This window comes from Daphnia pulicaria, chromosome 11, assembly GCF_021234035.1.
Source record: "Daphnia pulicaria isolate SC F1-1A chromosome 11, SC_F0-13Bv2, whole genome shotgun sequence".
Taxonomy (NCBI): Eukaryota; Metazoa; Arthropoda; class Branchiopoda; order Diplostraca; family Daphniidae; genus Daphnia; species Daphnia pulicaria.
Genome location: NC_060923.1, coordinates 2553296 through 2579602, shown reverse-complemented (window position 1 = coordinate 2579602; position 26307 = coordinate 2553296). Strand labels below are relative to the sequence as shown.

At 45.5% G+C, this 26307-nt stretch overlaps 7 protein-coding genes across 10 annotated transcripts; 3 read left to right on the top strand and 4 right to left on the bottom strand.

Annotated features, from left to right (window-relative positions):
- Positions 1-94: 94 nt before the first annotated feature.
- On the bottom strand, positions 95-2445 carry LOC124315350 (short/branched chain specific acyl-CoA dehydrogenase, mitochondrial-like). Its single transcript, XM_046780980.1, has 9 exons — positions 2305-2445; positions 1951-2181; positions 1680-1886; positions 1517-1613; positions 1365-1386; positions 1142-1193; positions 776-1084; positions 578-713; positions 95-511 (listed from the first exon to the last, which is right to left on the bottom strand). The coding sequence occupies exons 1-9, from the start codon at positions 2338-2340 to the stop codon at positions 333-335; spliced, it is 1269 nt and encodes a 422-aa protein (XP_046636936.1). The 5' UTR covers positions 2341-2445; the 3' UTR covers positions 95-332.
- Positions 2446-2447: 2 nt separating this feature from the next.
- LOC124315647 (60S ribosomal protein L26-like) lies at positions 2448-3508 on the top strand. Of its 2 annotated transcripts, none has more exons than XM_046781451.1 (4): positions 2448-2554; positions 2778-2971; positions 3047-3187; positions 3296-3508. In XM_046781451.1, exons 2-4 carry the CDS (start codon positions 2804-2806, stop codon positions 3449-3451), a joined length of 465 nt encoding a protein of 154 aa, XP_046637407.1. In that variant the 5' UTR covers positions 2448-2554; positions 2778-2803; the 3' UTR covers positions 3452-3508. The 2 variants fall into 2 exon arrangements, with proteins under 2 accessions (XP_046637407.1, XP_046637406.1); XM_046781450.1 differs by having other exon boundaries at positions 2531-2613.
- Positions 3509-3597: 89 nt separating this feature from the next.
- LOC124315370 (bestrophin-1-like) lies at positions 3598-6227 on the top strand. Its single transcript, XM_046781011.1, has 10 exons — positions 3598-3941; positions 4002-4191; positions 4260-4367; positions 4433-4459; positions 4528-4694; positions 4762-4916; positions 5018-5095; positions 5174-5320; positions 5376-5456; positions 5519-6227. Exons 1-10 carry the CDS (start codon positions 3887-3889, stop codon positions 5690-5692), a joined length of 1182 nt encoding a protein of 393 aa, XP_046636967.1. The 5' UTR covers positions 3598-3886; the 3' UTR covers positions 5693-6227.
- An 854-nt stretch (positions 6228-7081) lies between these two features.
- On the bottom strand, positions 7082-8013 carry LOC124315609 (NADH-quinone oxidoreductase subunit I-like). The gene is made up of 4 exons (XM_046781393.1): positions 7932-8013; positions 7722-7865; positions 7390-7661; positions 7082-7327 (listed from the first exon to the last, which is right to left on the bottom strand). The coding sequence occupies exons 1-4, from the start codon at positions 7966-7968 to the stop codon at positions 7166-7168; spliced, it is 615 nt and encodes a 204-aa protein (XP_046637349.1). The 5' UTR covers positions 7969-8013; the 3' UTR covers positions 7082-7165.
- A 170-nt stretch (positions 8014-8183) lies between these two features.
- On the bottom strand, positions 8184-9782 carry LOC124315524. Of its 2 annotated transcripts, none has more exons than XM_046781262.1 (5): positions 9568-9782; positions 9242-9465; positions 9016-9163; positions 8806-8945; positions 8184-8738 (listed from the first exon to the last, which is right to left on the bottom strand). In XM_046781262.1, exons 2-5 carry the CDS (start codon positions 9435-9437, stop codon positions 8371-8373), a joined length of 852 nt encoding a protein of 283 aa, XP_046637218.1. In that variant the 5' UTR covers positions 9438-9465; positions 9568-9782; the 3' UTR covers positions 8184-8370. The 2 variants fall into 2 exon arrangements, with proteins under 2 accessions (XP_046637218.1, XP_046637217.1); XM_046781261.1 differs by having other exon boundaries at positions 9576-9781.
- A 653-nt stretch (positions 9783-10435) lies between these two features.
- LOC124315382 (4-hydroxyphenylpyruvate dioxygenase-like) lies at positions 10436-12643 on the top strand. The gene is made up of 11 exons (XM_046781030.1): positions 10436-10577; positions 10668-10694; positions 10811-10873; positions 10940-11044; positions 11131-11349; positions 11421-11527; positions 11598-11790; positions 11858-11977; positions 12044-12166; positions 12226-12342; positions 12401-12643. The coding sequence occupies exons 1-11, from the start codon at positions 10575-10577 to the stop codon at positions 12473-12475; spliced, it is 1152 nt and encodes a 383-aa protein (XP_046636986.1). The 5' UTR covers positions 10436-10574; the 3' UTR covers positions 12476-12643.
- LOC124315092 (mediator of RNA polymerase II transcription subunit 13-like) lies at positions 12551-26257 on the bottom strand. 2 transcript variants are annotated; one of them, XM_046780470.1, is made up of 13 exons: positions 25409-26257; positions 24475-24992; positions 24123-24409; positions 23696-24043; positions 23195-23636; positions 22607-22945; positions 21298-21554; positions 20667-21198; positions 20485-20605; positions 16152-20418; positions 15790-16067; positions 15051-15709; positions 12551-14955 (listed from the first exon to the last, which is right to left on the bottom strand). In XM_046780470.1, exons 1-13 carry the CDS (start codon positions 25475-25477, stop codon positions 14823-14825), a joined length of 8250 nt encoding a protein of 2749 aa, XP_046636426.1. In that variant the 5' UTR covers positions 25478-26257; the 3' UTR covers positions 12551-14822. The 2 variants fall into 2 exon arrangements, with proteins under 2 accessions (XP_046636426.1, XP_046636427.1); XM_046780471.1 differs by lacking the exon at positions 22607-22945.
- Positions 26258-26307: the final 50 nt, after the last annotated feature.

The following is a 26307-nucleotide window of genomic DNA, read 5'->3' as shown; positions in this document are numbered from 1 at the left end:
CTGTTAACAATTTAAATAAGCTGATTATTTTTTAAATCGCTGAAAAATAAACTGAATTTTTGAAATTCTTCAATGAAATTTTATGAGCCTTTCTGCCTTTCATTGCATGTTGTATAGGAACTCGATAGTTATTATCATTTTCGTGTATACTGTTTCAAATCACAACATATGGCAATTCAATTCTGATTTAAGCTGTAATGAAACAAAATACGACGATCTTTTTACAGGCTTACAGCATTAAAATTGACTATATCGTAAAATCGACCATCCGAATAGCAAAAGACCATCATTGGCTTGATACAGAATTACTTAAATTATTATCGATTTGAGATTCATGATCGGTATTCTTGTTCAATGTACTTGGCAATTGTGTTCAATTGAATGTTGCTCGTTCCTTCATAAATGGTACCAATTTTACAGTCACGGTAAAACTTCTCAACGGGATAATCTTTAGTAAAGCCTACTCCTCCCATCCATTCAATACATTTGGATGTTGTCAAAGTTGCGACTTCTGAAAACAAGAAACATTACATGGTTAAAATAATAAAGAATCAGATGAAGAATAAAATAGTCTAACCAGCTGCGTAATATTTAGCCATAGCAGCTTCTTTAACAAAAGGCAAACCGGCTTCCTTCAAGCGAGCGGCGTTATAGACCAGAAGGCGAGCGCTTTCTATTTGGGTTCCAACCTGCGCTATCTGATGCTGCATGGCCTATTTTTGTTGAAATAACAGTAAGACTTGAACAGACACAACAAATTAAATTCCTCAAGTACCTGGAAATCAAATATTCTTTTGCCGAATTGAGTCCTTTGAAGGGTGTACGGAACAGTGGCATCAAAGCAACCCTGGGCCAGTCCAACCATTTGAGCACCGATACCAATACGGCCTTCGTTTAGCATGCCAATCGCGTACTTGTAGCCCTGACCGAGTTCGCCAAGAATGTTGCTCGCCGGAACTTGAACGTTATCGAAGTGGACAGCACAGGTTGAAGAAGCACGGATACCCAGTTTATCTTCTTTTTTTCCGATTGACACACCGGGTGTAATTTGATCGACGATAAAGCATGTGATTCCTTTGTAACCCTAAATCGTATTGCTAAAAAGTCAGTGCGTCTTTATTTTAACCAAAGAAAAACTTACGTCTTTTGGATTAACGTTGGCCATTACCAGATAAACTCCTGCAATCTCTGAACTAGATAGATATCCATGTTTGGTTTCAAAAGTTTCAAATCATTATTTTATAAATAGATTGATAGACAAATTAAATTTGTATACAATATACTTAATTAATCTTTTAAAATTCAATGCTGGCTAATAAAATATTATAAATAAAGGGAAACTAAATAAAAAATTACTTCCATACCTAGATATCCACATTTTAGAACCTGGAAAAACAAGTTTTTTCTTAAGAATTATTCCAATATTTTAATTAAGGACTCCATTTTACAGTTAACAGAGCTATAGACTATAGCTCTGCAGTTAATAAAAAAGAGCATAATGAAATATTTTTTTTACCATTGATGATGTAGTGATCGTCACTTTTGATGGCACGGGTTTTTAACGAAAAAGCATCCGAACCTGATTCTGCTTCTGATAGGCAAAAACTACCAACCTACACAATTTATTAAAGATTACAGGTACAAAATATTGCATTCAAATTAATGTTTGAACTAGTTACTGTGTCTTGGGCAAGTTTTGGTAGATACTTGTCTTTCTGTTCTTGAGTGCCCAACTTTCTGAAGAGAGTGTTGATCAATGTGTTTTGAATGTCACAGAATACGCTAACAGCAGGATCTATTTTTGCCAGCTCTTCAATTGTAACAATAGCTGACATGAATGAAGCTCCTGCACCTCCATACTCTGCATCAATCTCCAGACCCATTAGCTTTTAAGAAATAGGTTAATGAAATTTATTAGCCAAAATAAATGAAAACCACTGTATATATTACCCCATTGGCAAACAAGGCATTGACAACATCTGGCTCAAACGATTGCTGGATATCCATTTTCTTAACAAAAGGGGCAATGATTTGACTAGCCAATTTGGCCACACTCTCTTTCATCATCAGTTCATCTTCATTTAACTGTGTGAGGGGCTGTACTTTAGTGGCAATTTGACGAGAAGCAAGTTGACTTGTAGGTAAAAGACCCTGGGCATTTTTTGATAACTTCGACGTTAACTTTAGACAAAAAACAAAAACAAACGGAAACATTACATAATTTGAAGATAGAAACTTACAAGTCCTTAACATCCATTAAGACTACTATGGAACCCTTGTCAGTCATTTGAAAATAATACGGACCTGAACTAAAGGTAGGCAGCGAGAAACTTTAAACATTTTCCTGTTAATTTAATGCAGTTAACTTCCTTAAGAAATTATGCAAACGTTGCAAGTACGAACGTGTTTTTTCTTCTGTGTTGACAACCACCAGCACCATCTATTATCCAAAATAAATGCAAGCGATTGGAGAGCCCCCTATACAAGTTTTTACTTTAAAGGCAACGTTGTTCCCCGTCTGCCATTCTTCCTTTCCTTCGAAGCAAAAATCCAGGTTAGTTTTCCTCTCGTTCATCCTTTCGAATCTAATCCATCGTCGAGCTTGTTCATAAAGTAACTTTAAAACTAGAATTGCTTTTAAGAATTATTTGTAGTCTATATTTTTGTGTAAATAGTTTTTTGTGTCTATGAAGTTCTAAATCGAGTCTACTGTCGCTGTGCCGACTCTTGCTACTCACATTGCTCACGTTTGTTTGTCTTCATTTGTGTAAATTCAGGTTCACCGGATTTCAACCGACAAAGAATGAAGTTGAACACTAGAGTAACTGCTTCTCGTCGCAAGAATCGCAAGCGTCATTTTAGTGCCCCTTCCCACATTCGCAGGAAGTTGATGACGGCTCCTCTGTCGAAGGAACTTAAACAGAAGTACAACGTACGAAACATCCCCATCCGCAAAGACGATGAAGTCCAGGTATGTTCAACTTTCAATGCAATTGATCTGTCCAAGTATGGGAAAATGTAATTCTATGTATCATGTTTGCTTCAGGTTGTTCGAGGACATTACAAAGGACAGCAGGTTGGCAAAGTCATCCAGTGCTACCGTAAGAAGTTCATGATCTACATTGAAAGGATCCAACGTGAGAAAGCCAATGGAGCCACAGTTCCAGTTGGTATCCACCCATCCAAAGTGAGTACACTAAAAGGGTCAAGTGTTGTGCTGTTTGTCACTAAAGTAGTCATGTGTGTCCTGAAATACTGTTCTATGGCCTCACTAATCAAATTGTTATTCTGATAGGTTGTCATTGTCAAACTGAAGATGGATAAGGATCGCAAGAAGATTGTTGAGCGAAGAGCTAAGGGCCGTCTTGCTGCATTGGGCAAAGACAAGGGAAAGTACACAGAAGAGTCTGCAGCCTCCCCCGCCACCACGACGCCGATGGAAACAGCTTAAATTGTCGGTCGAGATACTTTGTATATTCGGTTGAATACAGAGTATTTGTGCTGAAAACTTTCACATTATCTTTTCGTTAGTTACATGTTAGGGTAAAGCAAAAATGTCTCAGGAATGTGCATTGAAGAAGTTGCTGTCTTGGTCAAAACGCGGTAGGGAAGTTTGATAACGTAAAATTAGGAGTGTCAACGAAAGATAGGGAAATCGCGTTTCATCGATTCAATTGATCGTATCGACTTGTTAATTCATAATTCAAAGGAAAGCATGTCGGCCACTATGGTTACTGCGGTTACTGCACCGTGATAGTGGGAGGGATACATAGTGGAGTTCAAACTTTCACGAGGGAGAGACGCCGCGACTACCACTAGTGAGATCTTCGGTTCTATCGACAGACTGCACGTAACCGGGAAGAAAGTCAGTTGTAAGAATTGTTGTATGATTGAGCGCAAGACTGAACCCTACGAAAGTTTGGACGATATGTCACCCATACGTAAGTAATCACTTCTTTCAGTATGTAAATGATGTGCCAAGCAAATTTGTTTTTAAGCAGCCACTGTTCACATTGGGTATGACGAAATGGACAAGGGAGCTATGTCCAACAACATGGGCATCGGTTCAATGCTTCTACGCTGGAGATGTTCCGTCTACAAAGTCGTTTACAGAGAATTTATAATTTTCCTTATTCTATTCGGAGTAATTAGTGCTGTTTATCGCAACGGACTAGATGACGATCAAAAAGGGTTAGTACATTTTATTACCATATTACGTTGCCAAATGACATTTAAATTTTCCTATTGGAAACGTGCAGATCGTTTCGCGACTCGCAGAAATTTTTTGAAAATTATACAAAATTGATTTCGTTACCGTTTTTACTCGGTTTCTACGTCACAATCGTAGCCGGACGATGGTGGCAACAGTACGAAAAATATTTCAAACATTTCACTTGCGATTCTGACTAATCCATTCCCATTTGCAATTTAGATACATGACGATTCCTTGGCCAGACAAGTATAGTCTATTATAATTCATAATCAAATCGCTAACAAACTAAAGTCATCGAATTGATTGTTCTACAGGTTGATGCTGACAATTCAGATGTACTTACCGGGTTCCGACGAACGTTCGAGAGCAATCAGGCGATTACTAGTCCGAAGAGCGTTATTGATGATGACCCTGTTGCTTCGTTCGATTTCACGGTCCGTCCGTCGTCGTTTCCCGACGCTTCAAGACTTGGTGAAAAATGGTATTAGATCAATTCAAACTAAAACTTTCTCTAGGCGTTCCTGTAAATTTTTTCGTTCAAAATCTAGGAATTATGACTCGAACGGAGAAGCAGTGCTACGAATCGATCTCGCCAGTCGTCAATCTGTTTTGGGTACCCGCAACATGGTTCACATCGGCTCTGAATGAGGCCGTTAGCGACGGACTTCTGACGGATCCGGCAGGCAATAAACTCATAATGGAGGTAACATAAAAAGACGGGCAAATTGCTCACGCACAATAATCAACAAGGAATACAATAAATGCGTGAAACAAGACCAATGTTAGAATTCCGTCTGTTTCTAGGAATTCTTAGAATTCCGTGCCAACTGCGGAGCTCTGTGGAGCTACAACTGGGTATCGATCCCCATGGTCTACACACAAGTGCGTTTCCTACTTTTATAATAAACAAAAAAAATAAAAGTGGCTGTAATTCACATTTGTCGATATTGGTCAATACAGGTCTGTACTCTGGCGACGTACTCGTATTTCATCGCTTGTCTCGTGGCACGGCAGTACACTGGGCCCAGCACAGCGATAGGAGCTATCGACATCTACTTTCCTATCGGAACGGTTCTAGAACTCGTTTTCTACGTCGGTCTTTTGAAAGTAAGTGTCACGGCCCATTCTACAAAAATGAATGATATTTGACTTTCGAAATTAGGTGGCTGAGCAAATGAAAAATCCATTCGGAGATGATGACGAAGATTTCGATCTTAATTTCCTCCTGACTCGTCATTTGAAAGTACGTCCACAATTTTAAACGATAACGACTAGTACCAAAACTTGAATCTATATATTTTGCAGACTGTTCACCTCGGACTAGATTACTTGCATGATTTAGTCCCCCCGCTGAAAGACGATCACCACCCATCAGACATGCGTCTAAACCACAAAGACGTTAGCCATCGCCAGCAGACAAGATCAACTACCCAAACGAACCACCCCGCCAGATTCAAAACGGTTTCATCAAAAATCTAACGACGCAAACTCTAGACGAATTTCAATTTTAACTGAATTGCACATTTTATAAACCTCAACCACCACACCAATATTACGATTCCAAATCACATGCATCAGTAAAATTTACACGAAAACTGCTACACATTTCCTGACAATCGCAGTTGCACAACGACTTCGCATCTGGTCGGGAAATGTCATCAGAGGTTGTAGTCAGGCGTGTTATGTTGGCATTAAAGTGGCCTTGTTCTATTATTCTATACATAAATGTTTAATGTTGACTTGCACTAAGCATAAGCGCTCTCCACGGAAAAATACAAAACTGTTTTACGAATTCATGACAATGTCCGGCCATTCGATCAATACACGTTGATTTAAAACGTTGAAATGAATTAAAATTTAACCCAAACAGTAGTAAACATCGAACTTTGTTACGCTCACGCTCTCACGCACAGAGTACAAAATACAATTTCAAAACAAAATTCACGATCGCGCGCAAGTTCCACACGATTCCACCCCATGTTACTGTTAAATATTGCACTCTTCGTGAGACCGTCCCTCAACCTAATCTACCATGTTACTGTTAAATATTGTACGCTTCGTGAGACCGTCCCTCAACCTAATCTACCCTATGACCGTTGGGATGCCCATCACTGTGCCAGAGGATTTTAACTACAACACGATGAACTCAAGAGGTGATTACAACTACTGTCACCGATTTTTCGTGACGATTTGAAAATCAACTACTACCACTAAAAGAGTAACACTAAAGAGAAATTGTGGAATGGGCCTACCTTTCACACCAAAACCGGATCACCGTCGATGAGACCAACTGCGATTGAGAATAATCAATTGACCGGTGCTGGAATCCTTTCACGGAAGATATTCGAGCGATACACTTGGTTTGATGGTGAACAAAAGCAGGGATAAGGTAAAACAGATCTATAAAATCCAAACGTCATCCATGACGTCTAACCGAAACGAAAAAACAGGAAAGGTTAGTTTTAAAATTTAGTTGGCATGTCAGTGAGGCCGGCATTCGGAATTGGGATCGATAACGTCACTTTCAGAATTTCAGAGTAACTTCTTTGTTCATCAAATATAAACTAAGCGGAACTCGGTAGTTGGGTAGAAGTATAAGGTTTCCGTACTTTCCAAACTGTTATAGCATCGAACTTTCACATAGTTTGATCAAACTTCAGTACTCTTTTTTTTTGGTCCTTTTGCCACCAAAGTTCGCCAAAAAACGTTGGAAGAATTATGTCAACGTCATGGGACAAATCAAGGAAGAGGAAATATTGCATTTGGTTTAGGATAGGTTTATGATAGGGCGATCGATTAAACTAGACAATATACCGAATATTTCACCGTTAAAATCTGTGTTAACCTCTAACGTGAGAAACACGGAGATGATTTCGTATTCATCTATTGACACCATCAAGGACCTTCTTACTATAATATTACATTGGTGAAACTTTGCTAGTATCGAAAGCTTCAACGGTACAGATGATCGGCTTGAAGACTTGCGGCGATTTCAGCTTCCCATTTGTCTCCATTATTCAGTAATTTTTCCTTGTTGTACATCAACTCTTCATGGGTTTCAGTGGAGAACTCAAAGTTAGGACCCTCAACAATTGCATCGACAGGGCATGCTTCCTACAAATCACAAACAATATAGACATTATGCTTTAAGGATACTCTTGAAACCAAGAGTTTACCTGACAAAATCCACAATAAATGCATTTGGTCATATCAATGTCATATCTGGTGGTTCGTCTGCTGCCATCTGCACGGGGCTCTGCCTCAATGGTGATTGCTTGAGCAGGGCAAATGGCTTCACACAGTTTACAAGCAATGCAGCGCTCTTCTCCAGAAGGATACCTTCTGAGGGCATGTTCCCCTCTGAATCGAGGACTTAGAGGTCCTTTCTCAAATGGGTAGTTAATGGTTGCTGGCTCTTTGAAAAAGTGTGCAAGAGTCACCCCAAAACCTGTCAAATATCACAACTGTCAGCTGAGTTAATAATTTTTATGTAAAAATTGTGAATTACCTCGAAAGATCTCCGTTAAAAGAAGGTGATCTCCTGCACGATCGGCGATTTCTTGATTGGTCTTGGGTTCTGATCCCAGAGGATCTGTTACAAGTTTGTATGTAGTACGGAACTGCATATTAAGTGATGACCTAGGTGGCAAGCCTACAAAATATGATTTGTATTTTATAAATTGCTATATTGTTTAAATGTTTATTTCAATTTGTTTACCATTTCGGGCGAGCTGGAGAAGTCGAGACGAGGCCATTTTGCAAATAGACTGCAGCACTCTCTAGTGAAGAGAGAACAAACTTCATGGCGAGGTTCATACCCATCCTCTTCACTGATTATTCACGGATTATTACATAATGTCATAATGTTACGGATTGCGATAGCTATCGACCAGCCTTCTTTTATATCTGAAAAATATGAACGCCTTAAATAATACGATAGTTCTGTGCATGAAAATCAATCAGAAACGCATAACTTTTAACAGATATTTATTTCCTTTTTCCTCAAACCACGCTAAGCTCTTAATTTTAATAAACTAGACATCACATTTTTTAACTTATATAATGGATATTCGACCTAACAATTGGAAATGTGTTTGCGGGACAGGAACAGATCCAGTGAGTTTCCGTTTTAAAAAGGCAAAAATGAGTTTGCCCATTTAATAGTAGCGAACAGAAGCTGACAAATTGGCGAGCGAATCACGTGATTCGCGGTCCTCCAAATAAATATCTGTGTTAATCTTGACAAAGCGTAACAGCCTCAAATCAGCACAGCGTTTATTCCATGGCGCGACCCCTTCTAGCTGGAGTAGAGCGTCACAAATGGCCTTCTTTTCTTCGGCCGGCAACGACGAGCGAACCATAATCGGGTAAGGCGAAAGTGGACCAATGGAATTGAAGACGTGAAGATCTTTCGCTAAGGACGGAGATTTGGCCATCGCGTAGCCCAGGACGTTCGAATCGACAGATGCCACATCAGCTTTGCGGGAGGCAACCATTTGAATTGAATTCAGATGAGAGCCGGAATCTGAAAACAAAAATGCAATGCATTAAACATCTTCATCTTTCATGAGTCAATTATGCTTTCAACTCACTAAGTACACTTCCAAAGAAGGATGGATTTTCTCCATACTCTTTAAGAGCCTTGAGCATCACAAAGTGGCCACTTGTTGAGCTGGAGCTATTGGTGGCCCAGTTTGCCCCACGTAGATCCAGAAAATCTTTGATCCTCTCCCTGATAATAAAAAAGAAGAGTGAAAATCTGTTTTTAATGAATATTTCAAAATGCACAGGTGTTTCTTTACTGAGAATTTTTGTGGATGATGACATCTGCATAGTAACCTGCAGTTTCTCCTTTAATCAGATGAGGAAAAACTGCTCCAACCTGCAAAAGTTCCCAATCTACATTGTTTTCTTTTACCAGCTGTTGATAAGATGCTCCAGTTACAAATGCTGTGGCATAAATTACAAAATAAAACCATTAATCATCACCTACTAAAGCTGTGTGATGTAAACATGAAAAGTTTATACCCAAGTCTGCAATTTTGTTCTTGAATGGATCAATGTGATCAGGCTGAGGGCCAATAAAGCGGGATTCATAAACAAGTGTTGTTTCTTTGCCCAAAGAACTCTCCAGATATTGGGCCAGAGTCTCGAACAATTCCACATTCAAGCCTGGGACTAGATAAGTAATGATTTGGAGGGGACGTTTCTGGTGTTCACTCATGATGATGATTTTTTTTAAGTTCCTATTCCTAGATAAATCAAAGAAAAAAGTTTTGATAAGAAATAAGTCCACACCCGTCGCACACTAGTAACCGCAGTTGTTACACAAGACTGTGAGTCTGTGACAAGACTAACTTACGTTGAATACGTTGAAATGTGATCTCTTTCGTTTGTCCGTCGACCGTGTCACGTGTGAACTTGTTATCTGGACTGGACTAGTGTTAATACCACGAAAATAAGTGAATAATAAAGCGCATAGATACAACCTATATTTATCAAATTAAACCAAATAAGAGAAAAAAAGAGAAATCGGCGTTTTCTAGCGCTGTTGCCTGATCGAATTTTGAATCGCAAGAAAGAAATATTTTTCAAAAATATTTAAAAACGCGCCAGAACAAGCCAAATTCAGTTAAAAGAGCGGTGATAGCGAGAAAAAGAATGTCGATACCACCAACCTGATAATTAACTTTCATGAACCAGCCATTTCGCATTTTTACATAGTCGACGAGAGAAACAATGGAGTATTATCTATTTACGTATGCCATGCACGTAAATATATGGCAATAAAGGCCTTGGGGGTTAGAAAAATGACTGTAACACACCTGTCGAAAGAACCAATCCGAAAACAGGTATGCGAAAAGTGTCTCGACATCCTTGTAGTTTCATGTTGAACAATTTATTTTACCGAAACAACAATCAAAAGCAAGGTCACTCGATGATATTTTTCCTTCACTACGCAACAGAAAAACATGCAGAATAACAGCCGAAGATAAATACTAGGTAGTAGAAAAAAGATGGGCTGCGAGATTGTGAAATTTGCCCGTAGGTCGTGGACTTAATGGCCCCCCAAAAAAATCTCCCCAAAAAGAAGTAAATAGTTGGAAAGTATAACGTCGGGGGGCCGTTTGCAAGTCTCACGTGTCCCGCGTGCCAAGTGCATTAAAAGCGGCTCGACTTTATCCCTCGCTCACCTGGTGCATTGGTTGCTCCGTTTTTACCTGCGCTTGTCATTGGGGGGCTGCTAGACCCCGTTCCAGCTCATAGACGTCGACTTGTTGTTGATGACCAGTGGCCAGTTGACTTTGTGACCCTGGGACGTACGAACGCCATTGTGGATTAGTTAATAACCAACGGCAACATGGTAATCATTTTCTAGTATTCTTTTCAAAAAATTTCCATTTCAATTCAATTAATTTCTGTATCAATCTCGTTACCCCTGATCGACGTGTAGACGACGTACACCGATAAAGGCCCTAAAGTAAGAATTTATCGTCGTTTAAAATGTCTTAAGCATCAATTGATTGTAATCTTTTTGACGATGAGTAATTAATCTTTTCCTTATCTGTATAACTATTTTCATGGGGAAAAATAAAGCCTCCGGCAGGAAAATTCCTCCACTTTGATCACTTGACCTTTTGGGTTGGAAACGCCAAACAGGTGAAATTCTACAGTGATGAATTCAAATAATTCTTTTTTTTAAATAATAATAATAAATACATCCAGGCGGCTTCGTACTACTGCACTCGTATGGGCTTCACTCCGGCTGGTTACCAAGGTCTCGAGACTGGTTCAAGGAAAGTGGCTGCCCACCTTGTCGCCCAGAACAAAGTATAAAAATAAATTTAATAATTTGCATTTCTGTCTAAATTTCAATCTCAAATTTGCATACGTCATTCTTTTTTTTTCATCTTTAGATTCGCTTCGTCTTCAAATCTGCGTACGAACCCAACGATGACTCGGAGATGGGCCCGCATTTGGTGCGACACGGCGATGGCGTCAAAGACATCGCCTTCAGCGTCGAAGATCTCGACGCCATTGTTCAGGCGGCCAAGGACCGCGGTGCCAAAGTCGTCCGTGACATTTGGCAAGAAGAGGACGAATTCGGTTTCGTCCGTTTTGCCACAGTTCAAACGGTAATTTATCCTGGCGCGAAAAACCAGTTTATTAGATTCCAAAATTGGTGAACTTGTTTAATATCTGACAGTATGGCGACACTACACATACCTTTGTGGAACGAGGCAACTACACCGGTTTCTTCCTGCCCGGCTACAACAAAATCCCAGTCAGCGAAGATCCTCTACTTTCGACACTGTAAACATTTTAAAATGAATTCCTTTTTGAGATTAATTTTATATTACTGAATGATTTTGTGTTATTATAGACCTACGATCAATTTGAATTTCATCGATCACGTTGTGGGAAATCAACCGGACTTGCAAATGGAGTCGGCAGCTGAATGGTACACTCAAAATTTGATGTTTCATCGATTCTGGTCGGTCGACGACTCTCAGATTCACACGCAATACTCTGCCCTGCGTTCCATCGTCGTCACCAATTACGAGGAAACCATCAAGGTATTCATGCACATCTTTTTAAAAAGGAGATGGAGGACGCGATAATAATTTTTCCTGGTCACCAAAGATGCCCATCAACGAACCGGCCAACGGACTGAGAAAGAGCCAAATTCAGGAATACACCGACTACTACGGAGGCGCCGGAGTGCAGCACATTGCGCTCAACACTTCCGACATCATCACGGCCGTACCGACAAATATTTCTTCGTGCATTTTGTCAATTAAGACAATTGAAAAACATTTCGATTTTTAGATTCGCAACTTGAGGAAGCGAGGCACTAGTTTTCTCACCGTCCCCGCCGCCTACTACGATCAACTCCGCGTGAAATTGGCCGAATCCCCCGTGAAAATCAAGGAAGACTTGAGTGTCCTTCAGGTTCGAATTTCTATTGATCTGAAATGTTGCAAAGTAATTAATTGTCTCAATTTGAACAGGAGCTCAACATTTTGGTGGATTACGACGACAACGGCTACCTGTTGCAATTATTCACCAAACCCATGCAAGATCGACCCACCTTGTTCTTGGAGGTCATTCAGCGTAACAACCACCAGGTAACGCGCATATTTACTTTTCTAGCATCAACAAAATAAAAACAAATTCTTTTCTCAGGGTTTCGGAGCGGGCAATTTCAAGGCTCTTTTCGAAGCCATCGAGTTGGATCAAGACGCCCGCGGTAATCTGTAAAAAAGTGTTTTGCGGTCGTCGAGAGACAAATCTTCGTAGTCTGGAAATTCCTGTAAAAGTAGTGATTTTTTTCGTATACTCTTCCGCTAACTCAACTGCTGTACTCTCCAATCAACCTGTTAATGACTCGGATTGACACAAATATACTCACGAAATTTTGAAAACGGACGGGGCTGTTTGGCGTTGGTTACTGTATAAAAGTTACTTGTATTCGCGCAAGCAGTTGTGTGTTTTTTTTCTTTTCGCTGACGGAATATCAAAAGAGAGAGAATAAATGGATGAAAATAAAAATGGGCGTGGGGGGAAAAGATTGAGGACTTGATTAAAGAGTTCAGTTTCTTTTGGACATAATAGTATAAATCAATAATATTAATTCATATTACAAATTCAATTTTTTTGTATAATAGCGCAATCGCCAATCGATCATCGGGCGAAAGTTTTCAATTTTCACTTTTTGCCCGACAACCGTCAGGCCATCAAAATTTCAAAGAAAAACAATTCAATTATGTGTGTGTGTGTGTGTGTGTGGAGACACGGACAATTTTGAGAGGTGAGAAACAAGCTTACAAGGAGGTATGGGAGTTAATGTGAATCAGGGGGGGAGAGGGGGGACACACACGAAATCAACATGATTTTATTATAAGTCTTGTTTTTATTGAATGGTTGTTGTTTGTGTGTTGTTGTGGTTTGTTAAGTTGCTGTTTCTGTTTTGTACAAAATGCATATCGGATGAGGAGTGTGTGGTTCATTCTTTCCTTCCCAGTTACACCGCGACAAAAATGGACGATCAGAGTTTCGATTTGACAAACCTCCACAAAAAGGGAAATCAAAAGGAAAACAAAATTCAATCGAAGGAGAGAGAGAGAGAGGAACTGACCAAATTCAAGAAAAAGAAAGAAAAACATGTTACCACCAAGAAGATGAAGGATGACGGTCTAGTTTTTAGAATCTCCGGTCACTTGTCGTTCGATAAGATTTTGAAAAAGAGAAGGAAAAAAAAGGATACAATCAAAAAATAAGTCGCCCCCCCCCCCCCCCATCCTACTACATTTCTCTCTCGACACACAAAAGGAAAAATTAAGGTAATGACAATTGATGAATAGAGGATGTTGATTTGAGTGTTGACACTAGAGGAGTTAAGCGGACAGGACAAAGAGAAGAAGAATGTACAGCACAGGGGGGCTAGGAAACAACAACAACAGACGAGATGTCACCTTCGTTTTTTTCTTACTCACAATCAATTGCTCTAAGTCAGGCAGGGCTGTGTTCCGTCATTCACTTGAAATATATAAGATTTTATTATTATCATCATTCTCTTCTTTCTTCTTCTAGAGGCCCTGCAGAAACAAAATAACCAAACACAATAAATCCCAACAAACTGCCTGGGTTTTTTTGTTGCTGGTTTGTCCCCCAAACTAATTGATTAATTTTCGCTCACAAAACGGCCAGTATTGCTGCTGTTTCGCTGGAAATATTTCGAGAATAGTTTTTTAAGAAATTTAAAAAAAAAGGAGGGAGAAAGAGGTAAAGAGGAGAAATGCGTATAAATGAAATCCATCCATCCAAAAAGAAAATTAAACCGAAAGAAATTACAGGAAGAGACGAAAAAAAAAATAATTTCGGAGCAGAATTACAAACGGTATGTGGCCCATATGAACGCTTTGGAAATTGAACTGTCCTGTACAAAAACATCACCATCACAAAGCTGATTACATAATAAGATATTGTTCCTTTGTCTTTTGCTTTTTTTTTAAGTTTTTCAAGATAGAAAAAAAAGGGGGGATGATACAACAACATCGTGAAAGGAGGAGGAACACAATATATACCCCGACGCTAACAAATCCATCGCAATTTTTTTTGTAAAGATTATTATGTAATTAATTATTCATCTTTTTTTTCTTTCTTTTTTTGTTGGTGTTTTTACTTTTTGCACTAGAAAAATCGTCAACGAATATGAGAAGGGAACAAGAAAGACCCAACAATCGAACGAACCAACAGAAAAAAAGAAGAAAAAAAAAAACATTATGTAGAGCCATATGTAATATTATACTATTTTTTTTAGTTTTTGTTTTTTTAGTTTTGTTTTTGTCATGACAGATGGTGGCGTGTTGTGTTTTTGTTTGTGTGAGTGTGAGGGGGTGAGGCGAGTAGGATATTGCGAAGTGCATACACCAGCACAGGGCATCGATTCTTTTTTAAGTTTCTTTTTCTTTTAAATAATAATATCGTAATTATTTCTTCTTCTGTTTCTGTCAAGTTAAGAAATTCCGAAACGGGGAAAACAATTTTCTTTTTTTTTTTTCAGAGGGGTCGTAAATGATTTTGTTGTTGTGTTTGTTGTTGTTTTTCAGACTAAAGCAGCCAAGGCGTGGTAGAGCTGCACCAAGAGCTGGATGTGAATGGGGAGGCAAGAGCGGCGATCACGAGACTTGGGATCGAGCGACAGCCAAGAGAGGGCGTTGTAACCTTCCATGACGTACCTTTGGGGTTTTCAATCGAATCAATAATCAATACCAACATGACCCAAGACCTCATCCCAATGTATAAAAAGAAAGAAAATCGATTCGTTTCGTACCTGAGGACATCCGTCGTGACTTGCGAGTCGAGCGGATGCACCTTTGACGAGTTGTTGACTTGCTGTTGCTGCTGCTGCAGGAGGATGTCGTCCGAGTTCTGCTGGACGGCGTGGTTGTGCAAGTGAAGTGCGCACTTGAGGAAAGCCGGGCAGGCACGCGCCAAATGAGGGCACGAAGACCAGAACCAGGACGGCATGTCGCCCGTCGGCGCCGTCGACACGTAATAGCCGAGGGCCAGCGGCTGCTGGAGCAGCGTACCCACTTCCTCCTGCTCCGCTCGTGGACTCTGCCGCCCGGAACCGCCCGCATGGTGGTGTCCGCCCATGCCCGACGGCGACTCGGGATTCATGTTGGAGCGCATGCCGCCACGGCCGGGCGAACCTCCACCGCCGCCGCCGTGCGAAGCTCCAGGTGACCGAGAAGTTCCGCAGCCGCCCATGTTGTTCATCCCGCCGTTGTTGCCACCCGTTATGTCCGACGTCAAATCGTCGGTGCCGTCATTGACTTGGTCCGTTTCCGGCCACGTCATGAAAATGTCGTCAAAGCCGCTCATCCCCTCGAATCCGTCGCCCATGTCGTCGTTGAGGGCAGAGAGGAGATCGTCGTCTCCCAAATCGGGTCCGTTGATGTTTTCCTCGTGGAACGTCGTCTGAGGAGACTGCGAAAGAAAAAGGGAAAAAACAAGTTAGAATAAAAAAAGGAACACCTTCCCCCAGGCGGGCAGAGACGACGACTTACTCGAGTGGTGGCCGACGTGGGGAAAACGAGGATGTGAGTGCAAGAGGCGTCCTCGGGTGTCGACAGGTGACTGTTGGCTGACTGCTGACCGAAACGCTCGTCGGGAGTCACTTGATCCGGCATCATGCGGAAGTGAGAGTCCGGCTCGAGCGAGACCAGACAGGCCGACACTAAAGTGGGCGCCTGCGAAGGGAACACGAGCGAACACTGGCCGCAAATATCGGCCAAATGTCGCGAGGCTCTCAACAGATTTTTGCGACTCAGCAGGGCGCTCCAACCTGTTGTGGCGAAAAAACAAAAAAGATTGACATTTTACAAATCCATCCGATTGAAAAAAATTAAAAATTTGATTGTGATGTTACTTTTCAATTCGCCGTGGCCCATTCGACCTACGCGGCCAATGACGAGCCTCCACGGATGAACTCCGGTGGAAATGACGCCCAGAATGAAATCCATGAGCCGCTGGAGCCCAAACCGCCTGACTGAGACTCGTTTCCGCTTGGTTCGGTTCGGGACGTCGATGCCGATGGTGCAGCTGTCAACCAGCTCGCCGCGCTCGTCCGTGCAGGCGGCAATCAGCCAGCGCTGATCTTCCGATAAGCAGTAGCTGACGTAGAGGACGGAATACTTGTCTGGCCTGGCCAAGAATGACAGTGGGCCACTGCCGGGCCCTCCGTTGGTAGACACACCTGGATCGAGGTCGCAGACCGTCCTGTCTTTGGTCGGCGCCAGGACGTAGGCCGGGATGTAGACCCTGTAAGGAGCACGATTCCTCTCGTCTTTGGCTTTGAGAAACGTGTCCGAGGCGGCAGCCGGACCGAATCCCGTCAGCGATTTGACGTTCGACGGCTGTGAGATTAATTTCTTGCACTGCGAAAAGACGTTGAGGGCCAGCGATCGGAGCGAATCGTAGCGAGAGGCGCCGTTCACGTCTTTGCCCAGTTGGAGGATGGCGTCGGCGGAAATCAACTGCAGCGACACGTTGAGCTGGACCGTCTCCGAAAGGAGCGACAACATTTGGTGGTAGCAACGCAAAAGTCCCAACGCCGTCAACCGCCCGAGGTCCAAATTGTCTGAGCCGAAACTGAACGGATCCACGATGTAAATGACGATGGAAGGAGGTTCGACCTCCTCGTCATCGGCTGCCGATCCGTCGGTAGCACCGGAAGCCCCGTGACCCGACGTTCCATCAGCACCGTCTTCCGTTTTGGGGGAAGTCGGCTTACCGTCTGATGACGTCATGCCGGACGACGGCGTCGACGTGTGATGAACGCCGAATGTGGAGGAACCCTGAAGAGGCGTCGATCCGCCCTGATTCGGCGGTCCCATGCCGCTCTGAGTGGCCGAGCCGAAATCGCCCGGATGAATGGGCGTGGTGGATGGAGGCGCCATGGGCGACGGAACGGCGTTCATGGGTCGATTGGATGACGGTGGCGCAGGTGGATCGAGAAGAGTTCGATCCATCGGCATATTGATGAGAGTCGGCGCTAGATGGTAGCGGCAGACTTTGGCGTAGAGCCGCAGGAGGGAAGCGATGGGCGAGTCGCCGATGTTGCTGAACCAGTCGTCGACCGCGTCGTTGGCCAGCTTGGCGGCGGCGCTCTTGCCCACGCGGAGAATGCCGTCCCGCAGGCCCTTGTAAGGAACGTGGCGGCCAAAGCGGCACATCTCGTAGGTGGCCGAGAGCTCCTTGAAGAAGATTTTCGTCCGCGACAAAACGTAGTCCATTTCGGGAGCCAAAACAATGTAGGCAACGTCACGCTGGCGGCTGTAAGGTTCCAGCAGGAGCCGGTCCCAGTGTGGGATGGCCAGCGGACCGATGGCCACCCAATCGCGATCGTAGCCGGCCATGACTGAAGGGATCGGCTGAGGCTCGCATCGATCTTCCGTGCCTCTGACGGCCATCCGGTGGAATTGACGCCAAGTCAGAGGACCCTGCACAGCGAACGGCGCCCTCCACAAAGTGGCGGCCGCGGCCCTCTTCTTCTGGATGCTGTCCTGCAGGAGGGGCTGCAACGTTCTCATGACGCGGATCACGTCCTGGCTTGAATTGGGGCCCTGGACGTGCAAAAACGGCCAATAATGGACGATGGGTCCGTTGTTGCCGGCAGACAGAGTCGACGGATGGTTGGTCGAGTGCCCATGTGCTCCGTGAGAAGGATGAGGTTGTCTTTGCGCCATGGCCATTCCGACCGGACTCGACAGGGGCATCGGCATGCCGCCCACTGACGCCGGGGTTGGCGGTCTCCCTCGAACCGGCATCGTCGGACTGTGCAGCGAAGGACTCATGGGCAGGTGCATGTTTCCGGAATTGGGGCCCTGGAATCCTGGACCACCGACAGGTCCACCTGCCTGAAATCCGCCCATGCCTGGGTTGAAGGACATGCCACCGTACGGATTGGGAGTTTGAGGTCCGTTATTCCAATGCTGCTGTTGTTGTTGTTGATGCTGCTGCTGTTGTTGGTGTTGTTGATGTTGTTGTTGCTGGTAAGGTGGCGGAGGTTGCTGCTGGTGTACAGGAGACGCCATGGGCATCGGAGAATTGTTGTGTAAGGCTAACGTCAAGGCATTGCGGGCCGTTTCGCATCCGTCAGAGTAGTCGAGGGCGTGCAAAAGGGAGGCCTTCCTCGTGGCCGCTTGCAACTGTTCGGCCCGGTAGAGTGGGCTGCTCGAGTGATGGACCAGCAGGCACTGCTCTCGAAGCAGCTCCATCAAGGCGACGGGCAGAGTGTCGACCAAGGGGGCCGACGCTTCCATGACGACGGCAGCGATTGACTGACTGATGATATCGCCCTTGTCCACTGGTTCCTTGTCGCCGCCTTTGCCGCCTGGCGTTTTGCCGTTGCCTTCCGGACCGTAGAGCGAAAGGCCGGGTCCGCAGTCGAGCATGCGAGATCGCATCAGCATCTGCTGTTCCTGTTTATCCGATGAGTGGCAGACGGCGTACAGAGAGCCGCGCTTGAACTGGCCGGGATCTCGGGTGGCGTTGGCGCCAACAATCTCCACTTCGTCTTCGTAAAAGAGGCCGGCCTGATGGGCAAGGTGGCGGTTCACCAGGGCGCTGAACCCGCAGTTGCACCGGCAGCTTTCCTCCTCCAGGTTGTTCATCGGCGGAGGAGGCAGACCCAACGAGCCTGGACCGCCGCCCATTCCGGGGAATTGCGATGAGCTGGGCAACGCTCTCATCGACGACGAACGCGCGTTCGACGACTCTGGAAGGTAATACACGGCGTCTTGCCCGCGTATCGTGCCCACCCAATTCTGTCCGTCGCTGCAAACGCAAACGGTGCAGCTGTCAAAGTTGTGATCGCGGAAGATGTTGAGCATCGAGTCGCCCAGGACAATGTTCACCATCAGAGAATGGCATTCGGGCAAGTTCGAGTGGTTGCTCATGTTGTTGCTGTTGTTGACCGATTGCGGTTGTTGTTGTTGTTGGTGGTGGTGTTGTTGCTGCTGCTGCTGGATCTGCAGCTGGAGTTGCTGCTGTGGTGGATGGTGGTGCGGGAATCCAGACTGGTGCTGAGGGAACCCAGGTGGTTGACCCTGACCCTGTTGAGGTTGCAGCAGCTGCTTCAGTGTAGGCGGGAAACCGCCCATGTTCATTCCAGGGCGCTGGATCTGCCCGTGGCCGGGCATACCGCCGAAAGGCGGCGGCCCACCATCCATGCCGTACGGAGACGGAGAGATGGGGCTGAAAGGCGCCGGACCGGCACCGCGTGAGAAATGCTGCTGCATGGGAGACACCATCGACTGAAGCCGCTGGAACGGCCGGATCGAGGCATGTTGTTGTTGCTGCTGCTGCATCATGGGTCCGCGAGGCACTTCCACAATTCCCGACGAGTGGTTGGCCGAGCTATTGCTGCTGCTAGAGGGCCGGTAAGGCGCGGGTAGGAATAAAGGACTCATCGTCTGGCTGGGCAGGATCGGAAGCGGCGCGTACTTGGAGGAATTGGCAACTTTCCAGACAGTGGGTGGCCGGTAGACGTAGGACCAGTCCTTGTTAGCGCTGTCCTCTTGTAGATATGTCGGACTGCAGCCGTTGAGCGAGTGACCGGAGCCCGGCTCACTCTTGATGCCGTTGTGCCCGGAATTGTTCATGTCGCCGCCCAACAAATCCACCGATCCTTCCATCTGTCCGCACGGCGATTGCATGGGATGTTCGTGGGACGGCGGCGTCGGGAACATGTTGGAGAATTCGGCCGAGGCCAAAATGTTGACTCCACCGGCCGTCAAGTGGTGGCCGCCCAGCATGGTCGTTCCTGGTGACGGGTGAGCTGCCGTGATGCCACCACGCGGCGCTTTGTGGTGGCCGTGTCCCATGAGAGCCGTGTCTTCTGGGAGTCCGGCCGGTTTGTTCGATCCGGGCGGCGTAGGCACAGGGCACGTGTCGTTCGACTCGTCTGAATTGTCGAAAATCTTGTCCAAGTCCTGATAGGACGCCTGGAGGCCCTCGCTGGTGAAGAGCGAACTTGGATTCACTGGTTTAGCTGCTCCACCGGCTGCGTTGGCCGAGTTCAACGAGTTGCTGTCCTCGTCACGACCAGAGTCAGGCTCCTTCCTCTTGCGGGATTGGCCGTTGTGGACGCCATCCTCGTCGTACTCGATCGCATCTCTGGCTTCCATGTCCAGCTGTCAATTCAAAAACACGTTTCCTTAAGAAATGGCCATTCAAAGAGAAACGAATCAACATCTTACCATTAAGTTGCCGTTGATCTGCTTCCCGCTACAAGACGATCCACCGTCAGAGGAATCCGTTGGTCGGTCCCCATTCGAGGAGTTGTTGCCTACTTTCATTCGCTTGACCGGATGAAACAACCTGTGCACAAAATTAAATGAATGAAACGTTGCACAATCGAAAAATCTGACTTGTCTATTACCAGGCCGTCATGTTACTATAGTCGTAGAGCAGACCAGGAGCGGTTTCTCCTTCCTTGAGTTCTTCCTCGTACTCTTTCTGAGGAAGTACAATCTTTTTGATTCCATAGAGATCGGCAGTGGAGCAGGTGCTTCCACCGCCATTGGCTCTTTCGCCACCACTTCCTCCACCGCTGCCGACGTTGGGTGTCGTTGGGGCCACCGAAGTGGCAGGGCCACAACTGGCGGGCTGCTGCCCGGCACTGCTGCGCGGCTGAGTGGCGTGACAAGAGCCGCTGCCTCCACCTCCACCGGCCGAGTGAGGCCAACCGGGGGTGTCGACGCTCGGCAGGGCAACGTAAGGCGAATAGGCGGCTTGATTCGATTTGGGTCCTCCACCCGGAGTGTGGGCCGCTCCACCAGGAGTGGCTCGGCTGCAGTTCTGATCCTGCGACGTCATGTTATGGTCGCTGGCCGACGGCGTCGACGGGATAAAGTTGGACGATGGGTCATTCGATGCTGGTGGATGAGGACTCGACAACGGAAGCGACGAATCTACAAAGACGACAATCAACAAATGATTATGACATTTCATTTTTTTGTGGTGGTGGTTAGAAAAGGCAGTCAAAACAAAGTTGTAGCGAGTCAATTTACCCATGGGCGGGACGCTGGGCGGAGCGTGAGAGTGGGGCGTTGGCGGGGCAACCGAAGCCGGCGAAGCCAGCGTGAACGGCCCGACGCTGTTGCTGTTGCCACTCGAGTTCATGCCGTGATTGGAATGCTGTTGCTGCTGACTTTGTTGGCTGGCGGGCCCACGGAGAGCCGCCTGGCTCCGCTGGTAAGTCGGCAGGGCTGGAGCTGGTGCCGGCGTGGTGGCGCCACCTGTACTCGTCGGATTCGCCGTTCCCGCTCTTTACACAATCACACAAACAAACACACAAGACGGGCCAAATTCAAACCCGAGACAAGAGAGAAAGAAAAAAAAGGAAAAAAAAGCAAAATTAATTTCAAAGTTATCACGTCGACATTTGATAAAAAACAAGAACGTTAGTCGAAATAAAAAACAAAAAAACAGCAAGCATTGTCTTTTTTTTTATAGCACCCAAGCCACGATAGGTTTTCTCAAGCTTCAATTCGTTATGGAGGTGTATGGCAACCCAATTGGATTATCGCACGCGTAATTCATTTTTTTTTTTTTGTTTTTTTTTTGTTGATTGGGAGATTCCAAAAAGCCAACGTCTAAAGCGCATAGGAGGCATAGGGAGCAGCAAGTAGAGCAGTGTGTTTGGTAGTAGTGGTAGTAGTTTTGAAACGAGACCAGCATATGAATTTTAGCATCCGACCCCACGCAAAGACGAACGGAAAATTGGAAGAGATCAAGACACGAAAAAAAATTGTGAATGGAAAAGCGATGGATTGTGTGTCTGAAATTCACCTCATTTTGCGTCTGTCCCGGTTTGACGGACTTTAAGTCGGCAGACGATATTTTTTCGTAGAGGCCAGAAAAAGACATACACAGAAAGATAAGATTAAAAAAAAGAGAGTCAAGAGGTTCATAGGCGCATACAAGAGACAAGACAAAAAGACGGGAGAGAGAGAGCCCATGGACAACTGGAGCACAAGCTGTTATTTGAGAGTTAGTTTTTAGGAGCTGATTAGTAGACGACGACGACGGACAACCACACAATCCTTTTCTCGGTTGTCGCCCTTTTTTAAAAAAATTCCGTTCAAAAGTAGAGGGGAAAAGCAGATAGAGAGACAGAATAAAAGACAGTTGGTTCGCTCAAGAGGAGAGATAAAAAGCCGGGATTGATATTTGTGTTATCAATTGGTTTTTGGTTCAACCGATCGAATTGTAAAAAGGGGGGAATAAAGAAGGAAAGCCAAGTAGTAGTAGTAGTAGTAGTGGTAGTAGTAGTTTGGCTGTGTGTATGCGTCGGTTGCGGCATGATATAAAACTGACCTGTTGACCCTATCTTGACCGCCTTCGACCGACCCTGATCCACTTCCCGGCGGAAGGGCGGCCGTGGCGTTATTGTTGTCCGGCAACAGCTTTTGCCCAACACTAGCGACAGTCGATTGGGCCCGAGTCGGAGCTGCATAGGTCGGGCGGTGGTGGAATGGATGCACACCGCCGCCTCTCTTGCCGGAAGAAGAGGAGGAAGAAGAAGAAGAGGACGGGATAGAGGAGGAGGAGGATGAAGAAGAAGTGTTCAATGGAGTGGTAGAAGCCATCTTGGCGCTGGAATTGCTGCCGACGCCGTTGCCCTGGACACTGCTTCCAGTTTTATTCCGTCTCGACCTAATGTTTTCGTTTGTGTTGTTGTTTTCGGGGCGGAGTTTGTGTAGAAGTTGGGTCGCAGGTTGGGAGGGGGAGGAGACAATAGTTACCCAATAATGTTTTGATATTACTACAAGTTTCCATCTCTCGGCAACAAGAAATTCAAATGTTTCAAACCTCAAACTTTGTCGTTATTTTCGCAACATTTCGAAATAATAATTTAAAAAAAACTGAAAAAAGAAGAAGAAAGTGAAATTGACCGAAACTTACTTGACACAGATGCAGCTGTTCTTGGTTGTGGGATCGACAAAATCCCAAAGATTCGCCGTGGAATCTTTGTCGGTCGTCGGGGTGGTGCTGGTAGCCGGGGAGGATGGCACCACAGCAGATGCAGCTGGATCAACGGAGGGTTTGGGCTGTGGGAGCAGACCAGCCGGCGAGAGAAGACTGTCTTGCCAGGCTTGCTCAGCCAATCGTCGAGCTTCTTCGGGTCTCCAGGAATGAGCCGCTTGTGCAATCCGATTCAGCGCAGCGGCCGTGGAGCTGGGCACGGTGGAAATCAGTTGCTGCTGCGACGACGATGAGTGGTGAGCGGAAGTAACAGCGGACGACGACGTCAGGGATGACACTACGGCGGAATGGCTAATACTGCGAGATATACTCGCCGGATTTGATGTCAGAGGAGGCGATGCTGGTGGAGTCATCAGCATTCCTATCAAGAGAAATCCATCAGTCAAAAGTTTTTTTTAACCAGAAGGAAGCAGATCCTACCCCCTTCGGAAGTCGCCAGTTGGTTGAAGGCAGCCGAATTAGCCGCACTGTCCGCATCACAGACCATAACGTAGCACGTTGGATAGCGCATGCGGACATTGCCGACGATGACTTCCACCATATCTTCCGTGTCCGATGCAGCTTCTAATCCTCCCAGGCCGCCACCGGGACCTGGACCTCGCTGTTGCTGTCCAGCTCCTGCTGCAGTTTGCGGGCTGTTATTGCCACCGCATTCAACAGGGTAGTATTGGCGCCATTCTTCCATCAGCTTGCGGGTTACGTGGTCAGTGGCTGACCGGTAGGAAACGCCAGTCAGTACGCCCGCTAGGCCGTAAGGAGCCAACATAACTGTGGGGAGATAATTCAACGAGACTGTGCAGTTAACTTTTCCATTTTGGCACGTTACAAATTGTTACAAAAATGTTACCATGGACTCCACCGCTTGTGGCCTGTGCGGCGGCTAAATGCCTGTGGGTGGTCTTGCGTACGACTGGGTGTTGACGGACGTCGATGCTGGCGCAAACAGTCGACTCTCCGTGGACGAAAAACGAAAATGAAAACGACAAGTGACCGTTCCTGGCTGGAATGGTGGTTGTAGGGTTGGAGGAATCCGGTTGCTGGTTTTGCTGTTGTTGAGTGCAGGCAGAATCCACTCCTTCCTGTGGCTGCACAAACCACTTACCCAATCGGATGAAATCTCTTGACAGCAAACACCTGCACACCCATCACAAATGGTTACGTTTTGGACAAGACAAAAAGAGAAGAACCACAGGACTGACCTCTCAATGAGATTGTGAAGGGCTTTGAAGAGCAAGGATCTGCACTCGTAGGAGAGTCCATTCTCCCAGGATCCATGCTCACCCTCCATGTTGAGGATCTCTGGCACAACAAGGCTACTGAGGTCTGGAGATGTATCACCATACCAGAATATCCACAACTCTTTAGCCCCGCTCAGAGTACTCAATCCATTTGAACCCTGTTGTGTGCTGGACTGGGGATTGGGGAAGCCACTGGGAAACGATGGTGGGAATGCTGATGAGCCACCAGGGCTAGACGCAGAAGAGGCAGATGGGATCCTCCTCCAAACACAGAGGATGTCATTCGAAAGGCATCGCCAGTAAGACAAGAGAACAGGATCATTGAGGTAATCCCAAGGCTGCTGGGTTCCTCCAGCCATCCCACGCATCTGCTGCTGATGTGGGTTGCCCTGCTGCCCACCGTACACTCCCCCACCACCAGGTTGAGGGCTGTACCCTTCTGAAGTTAGCTTCCTCCATCGGATGCCACACAGATCCGTCTAAACAAGAGAGAGAGAAAATGCAATGAATAGACTGGCAGCTTTGAGGTCATTAACCTGTAGAGTTACATCAGATAGCTCTAGCCATTCAACCAGAGTCTCTTATTGATAATATCTAATGGAAACTTTCAGAAAAATAGAAAATCTCCCATAATAATGCAAGTAAAATGAGATGAAAATATTGTTTGTTGGTCGTTTTGCCCGCTCAAGCTCATGAAAGTAGGGCATTGCACTGTGTCAATGTCTCGGGACGACACCTATGAAGAGGGCCGAGAATGGCGCCGAACGAGTCTTGATCGCTTCCTCTCTTCAACTGTTATTTTCTGTGTTGTCTCCCCTGATGCCCCCCGGGCGACCCAAATTCTTGTGGAAATTCACCAACTTATTAATCGATAAAATAAGCAAATGAAATATACCAGGGCAAAGAAGTTGGTGTGGCAATCTTCTAAGCTAGCTCCATTGGTTTGCGAATTCGGATGGGCCATTTGTGTGTATGGTGGGAAGAGTGGGAGGGAGGTTTACGCTCGCTCACACACACACGGCACTATACACACACACACACACACACAGAACGCCGTGTGTATGATGTTGAACTTTGAAAGCAATTATACACCTTTTTCACTCAATCGAACGGATTGTTTCCCTCGTCGATGAGCATCATCATGGCTTGCAACGTTTTTACACTTTGAAACGCATCACACACACACACCAAAGTTGTCGGGGCGCACACACACACACAGACACAAACTTCTTCTTCTTCTTCGAGGGCGCCTCTCTCCCTTTCTCTCACACTTGGTTCTCGTTGGAATCGGACAACTCACTAGCGAAAAAATGACACGATCAAGACGAGAAGGAAAGATTAGACGAAAATCCAGTCAATTTCACCAACAAGCCATGGTGTCTTTGGGAATTTTGGAGCGCCGCAGCACACGCAGAAGAAACCGAGACTCCTAGCTCGTACACCTAGCCTAACTTTCAATGGCCGACCAACGACAAGACATTGCCAGTTTGAGCGAGCGTCGCCATACTGCCTCCTTCTCATTGGCCCACACAGCCGTCACGTGACTCTCAATCTACTTTTGACAGCAAACCCTCATTCGACATTTCTCTCCATTTTATATTTAACTTTATCATTACGTCATCTAAGTCTTTTATCGAAAAGACAGACTCTGGATTTTTAATTTCTAGAAACATTCTAATTCACATTGTAGGCTAAAAAACGTAATGAGGACAACGCTTTCTTTTCCTGTTAAATGTAAAAAAATTCTGCAAACACGATCAAGGAAAAGCGGGAAAATATCATATCTTTATCACT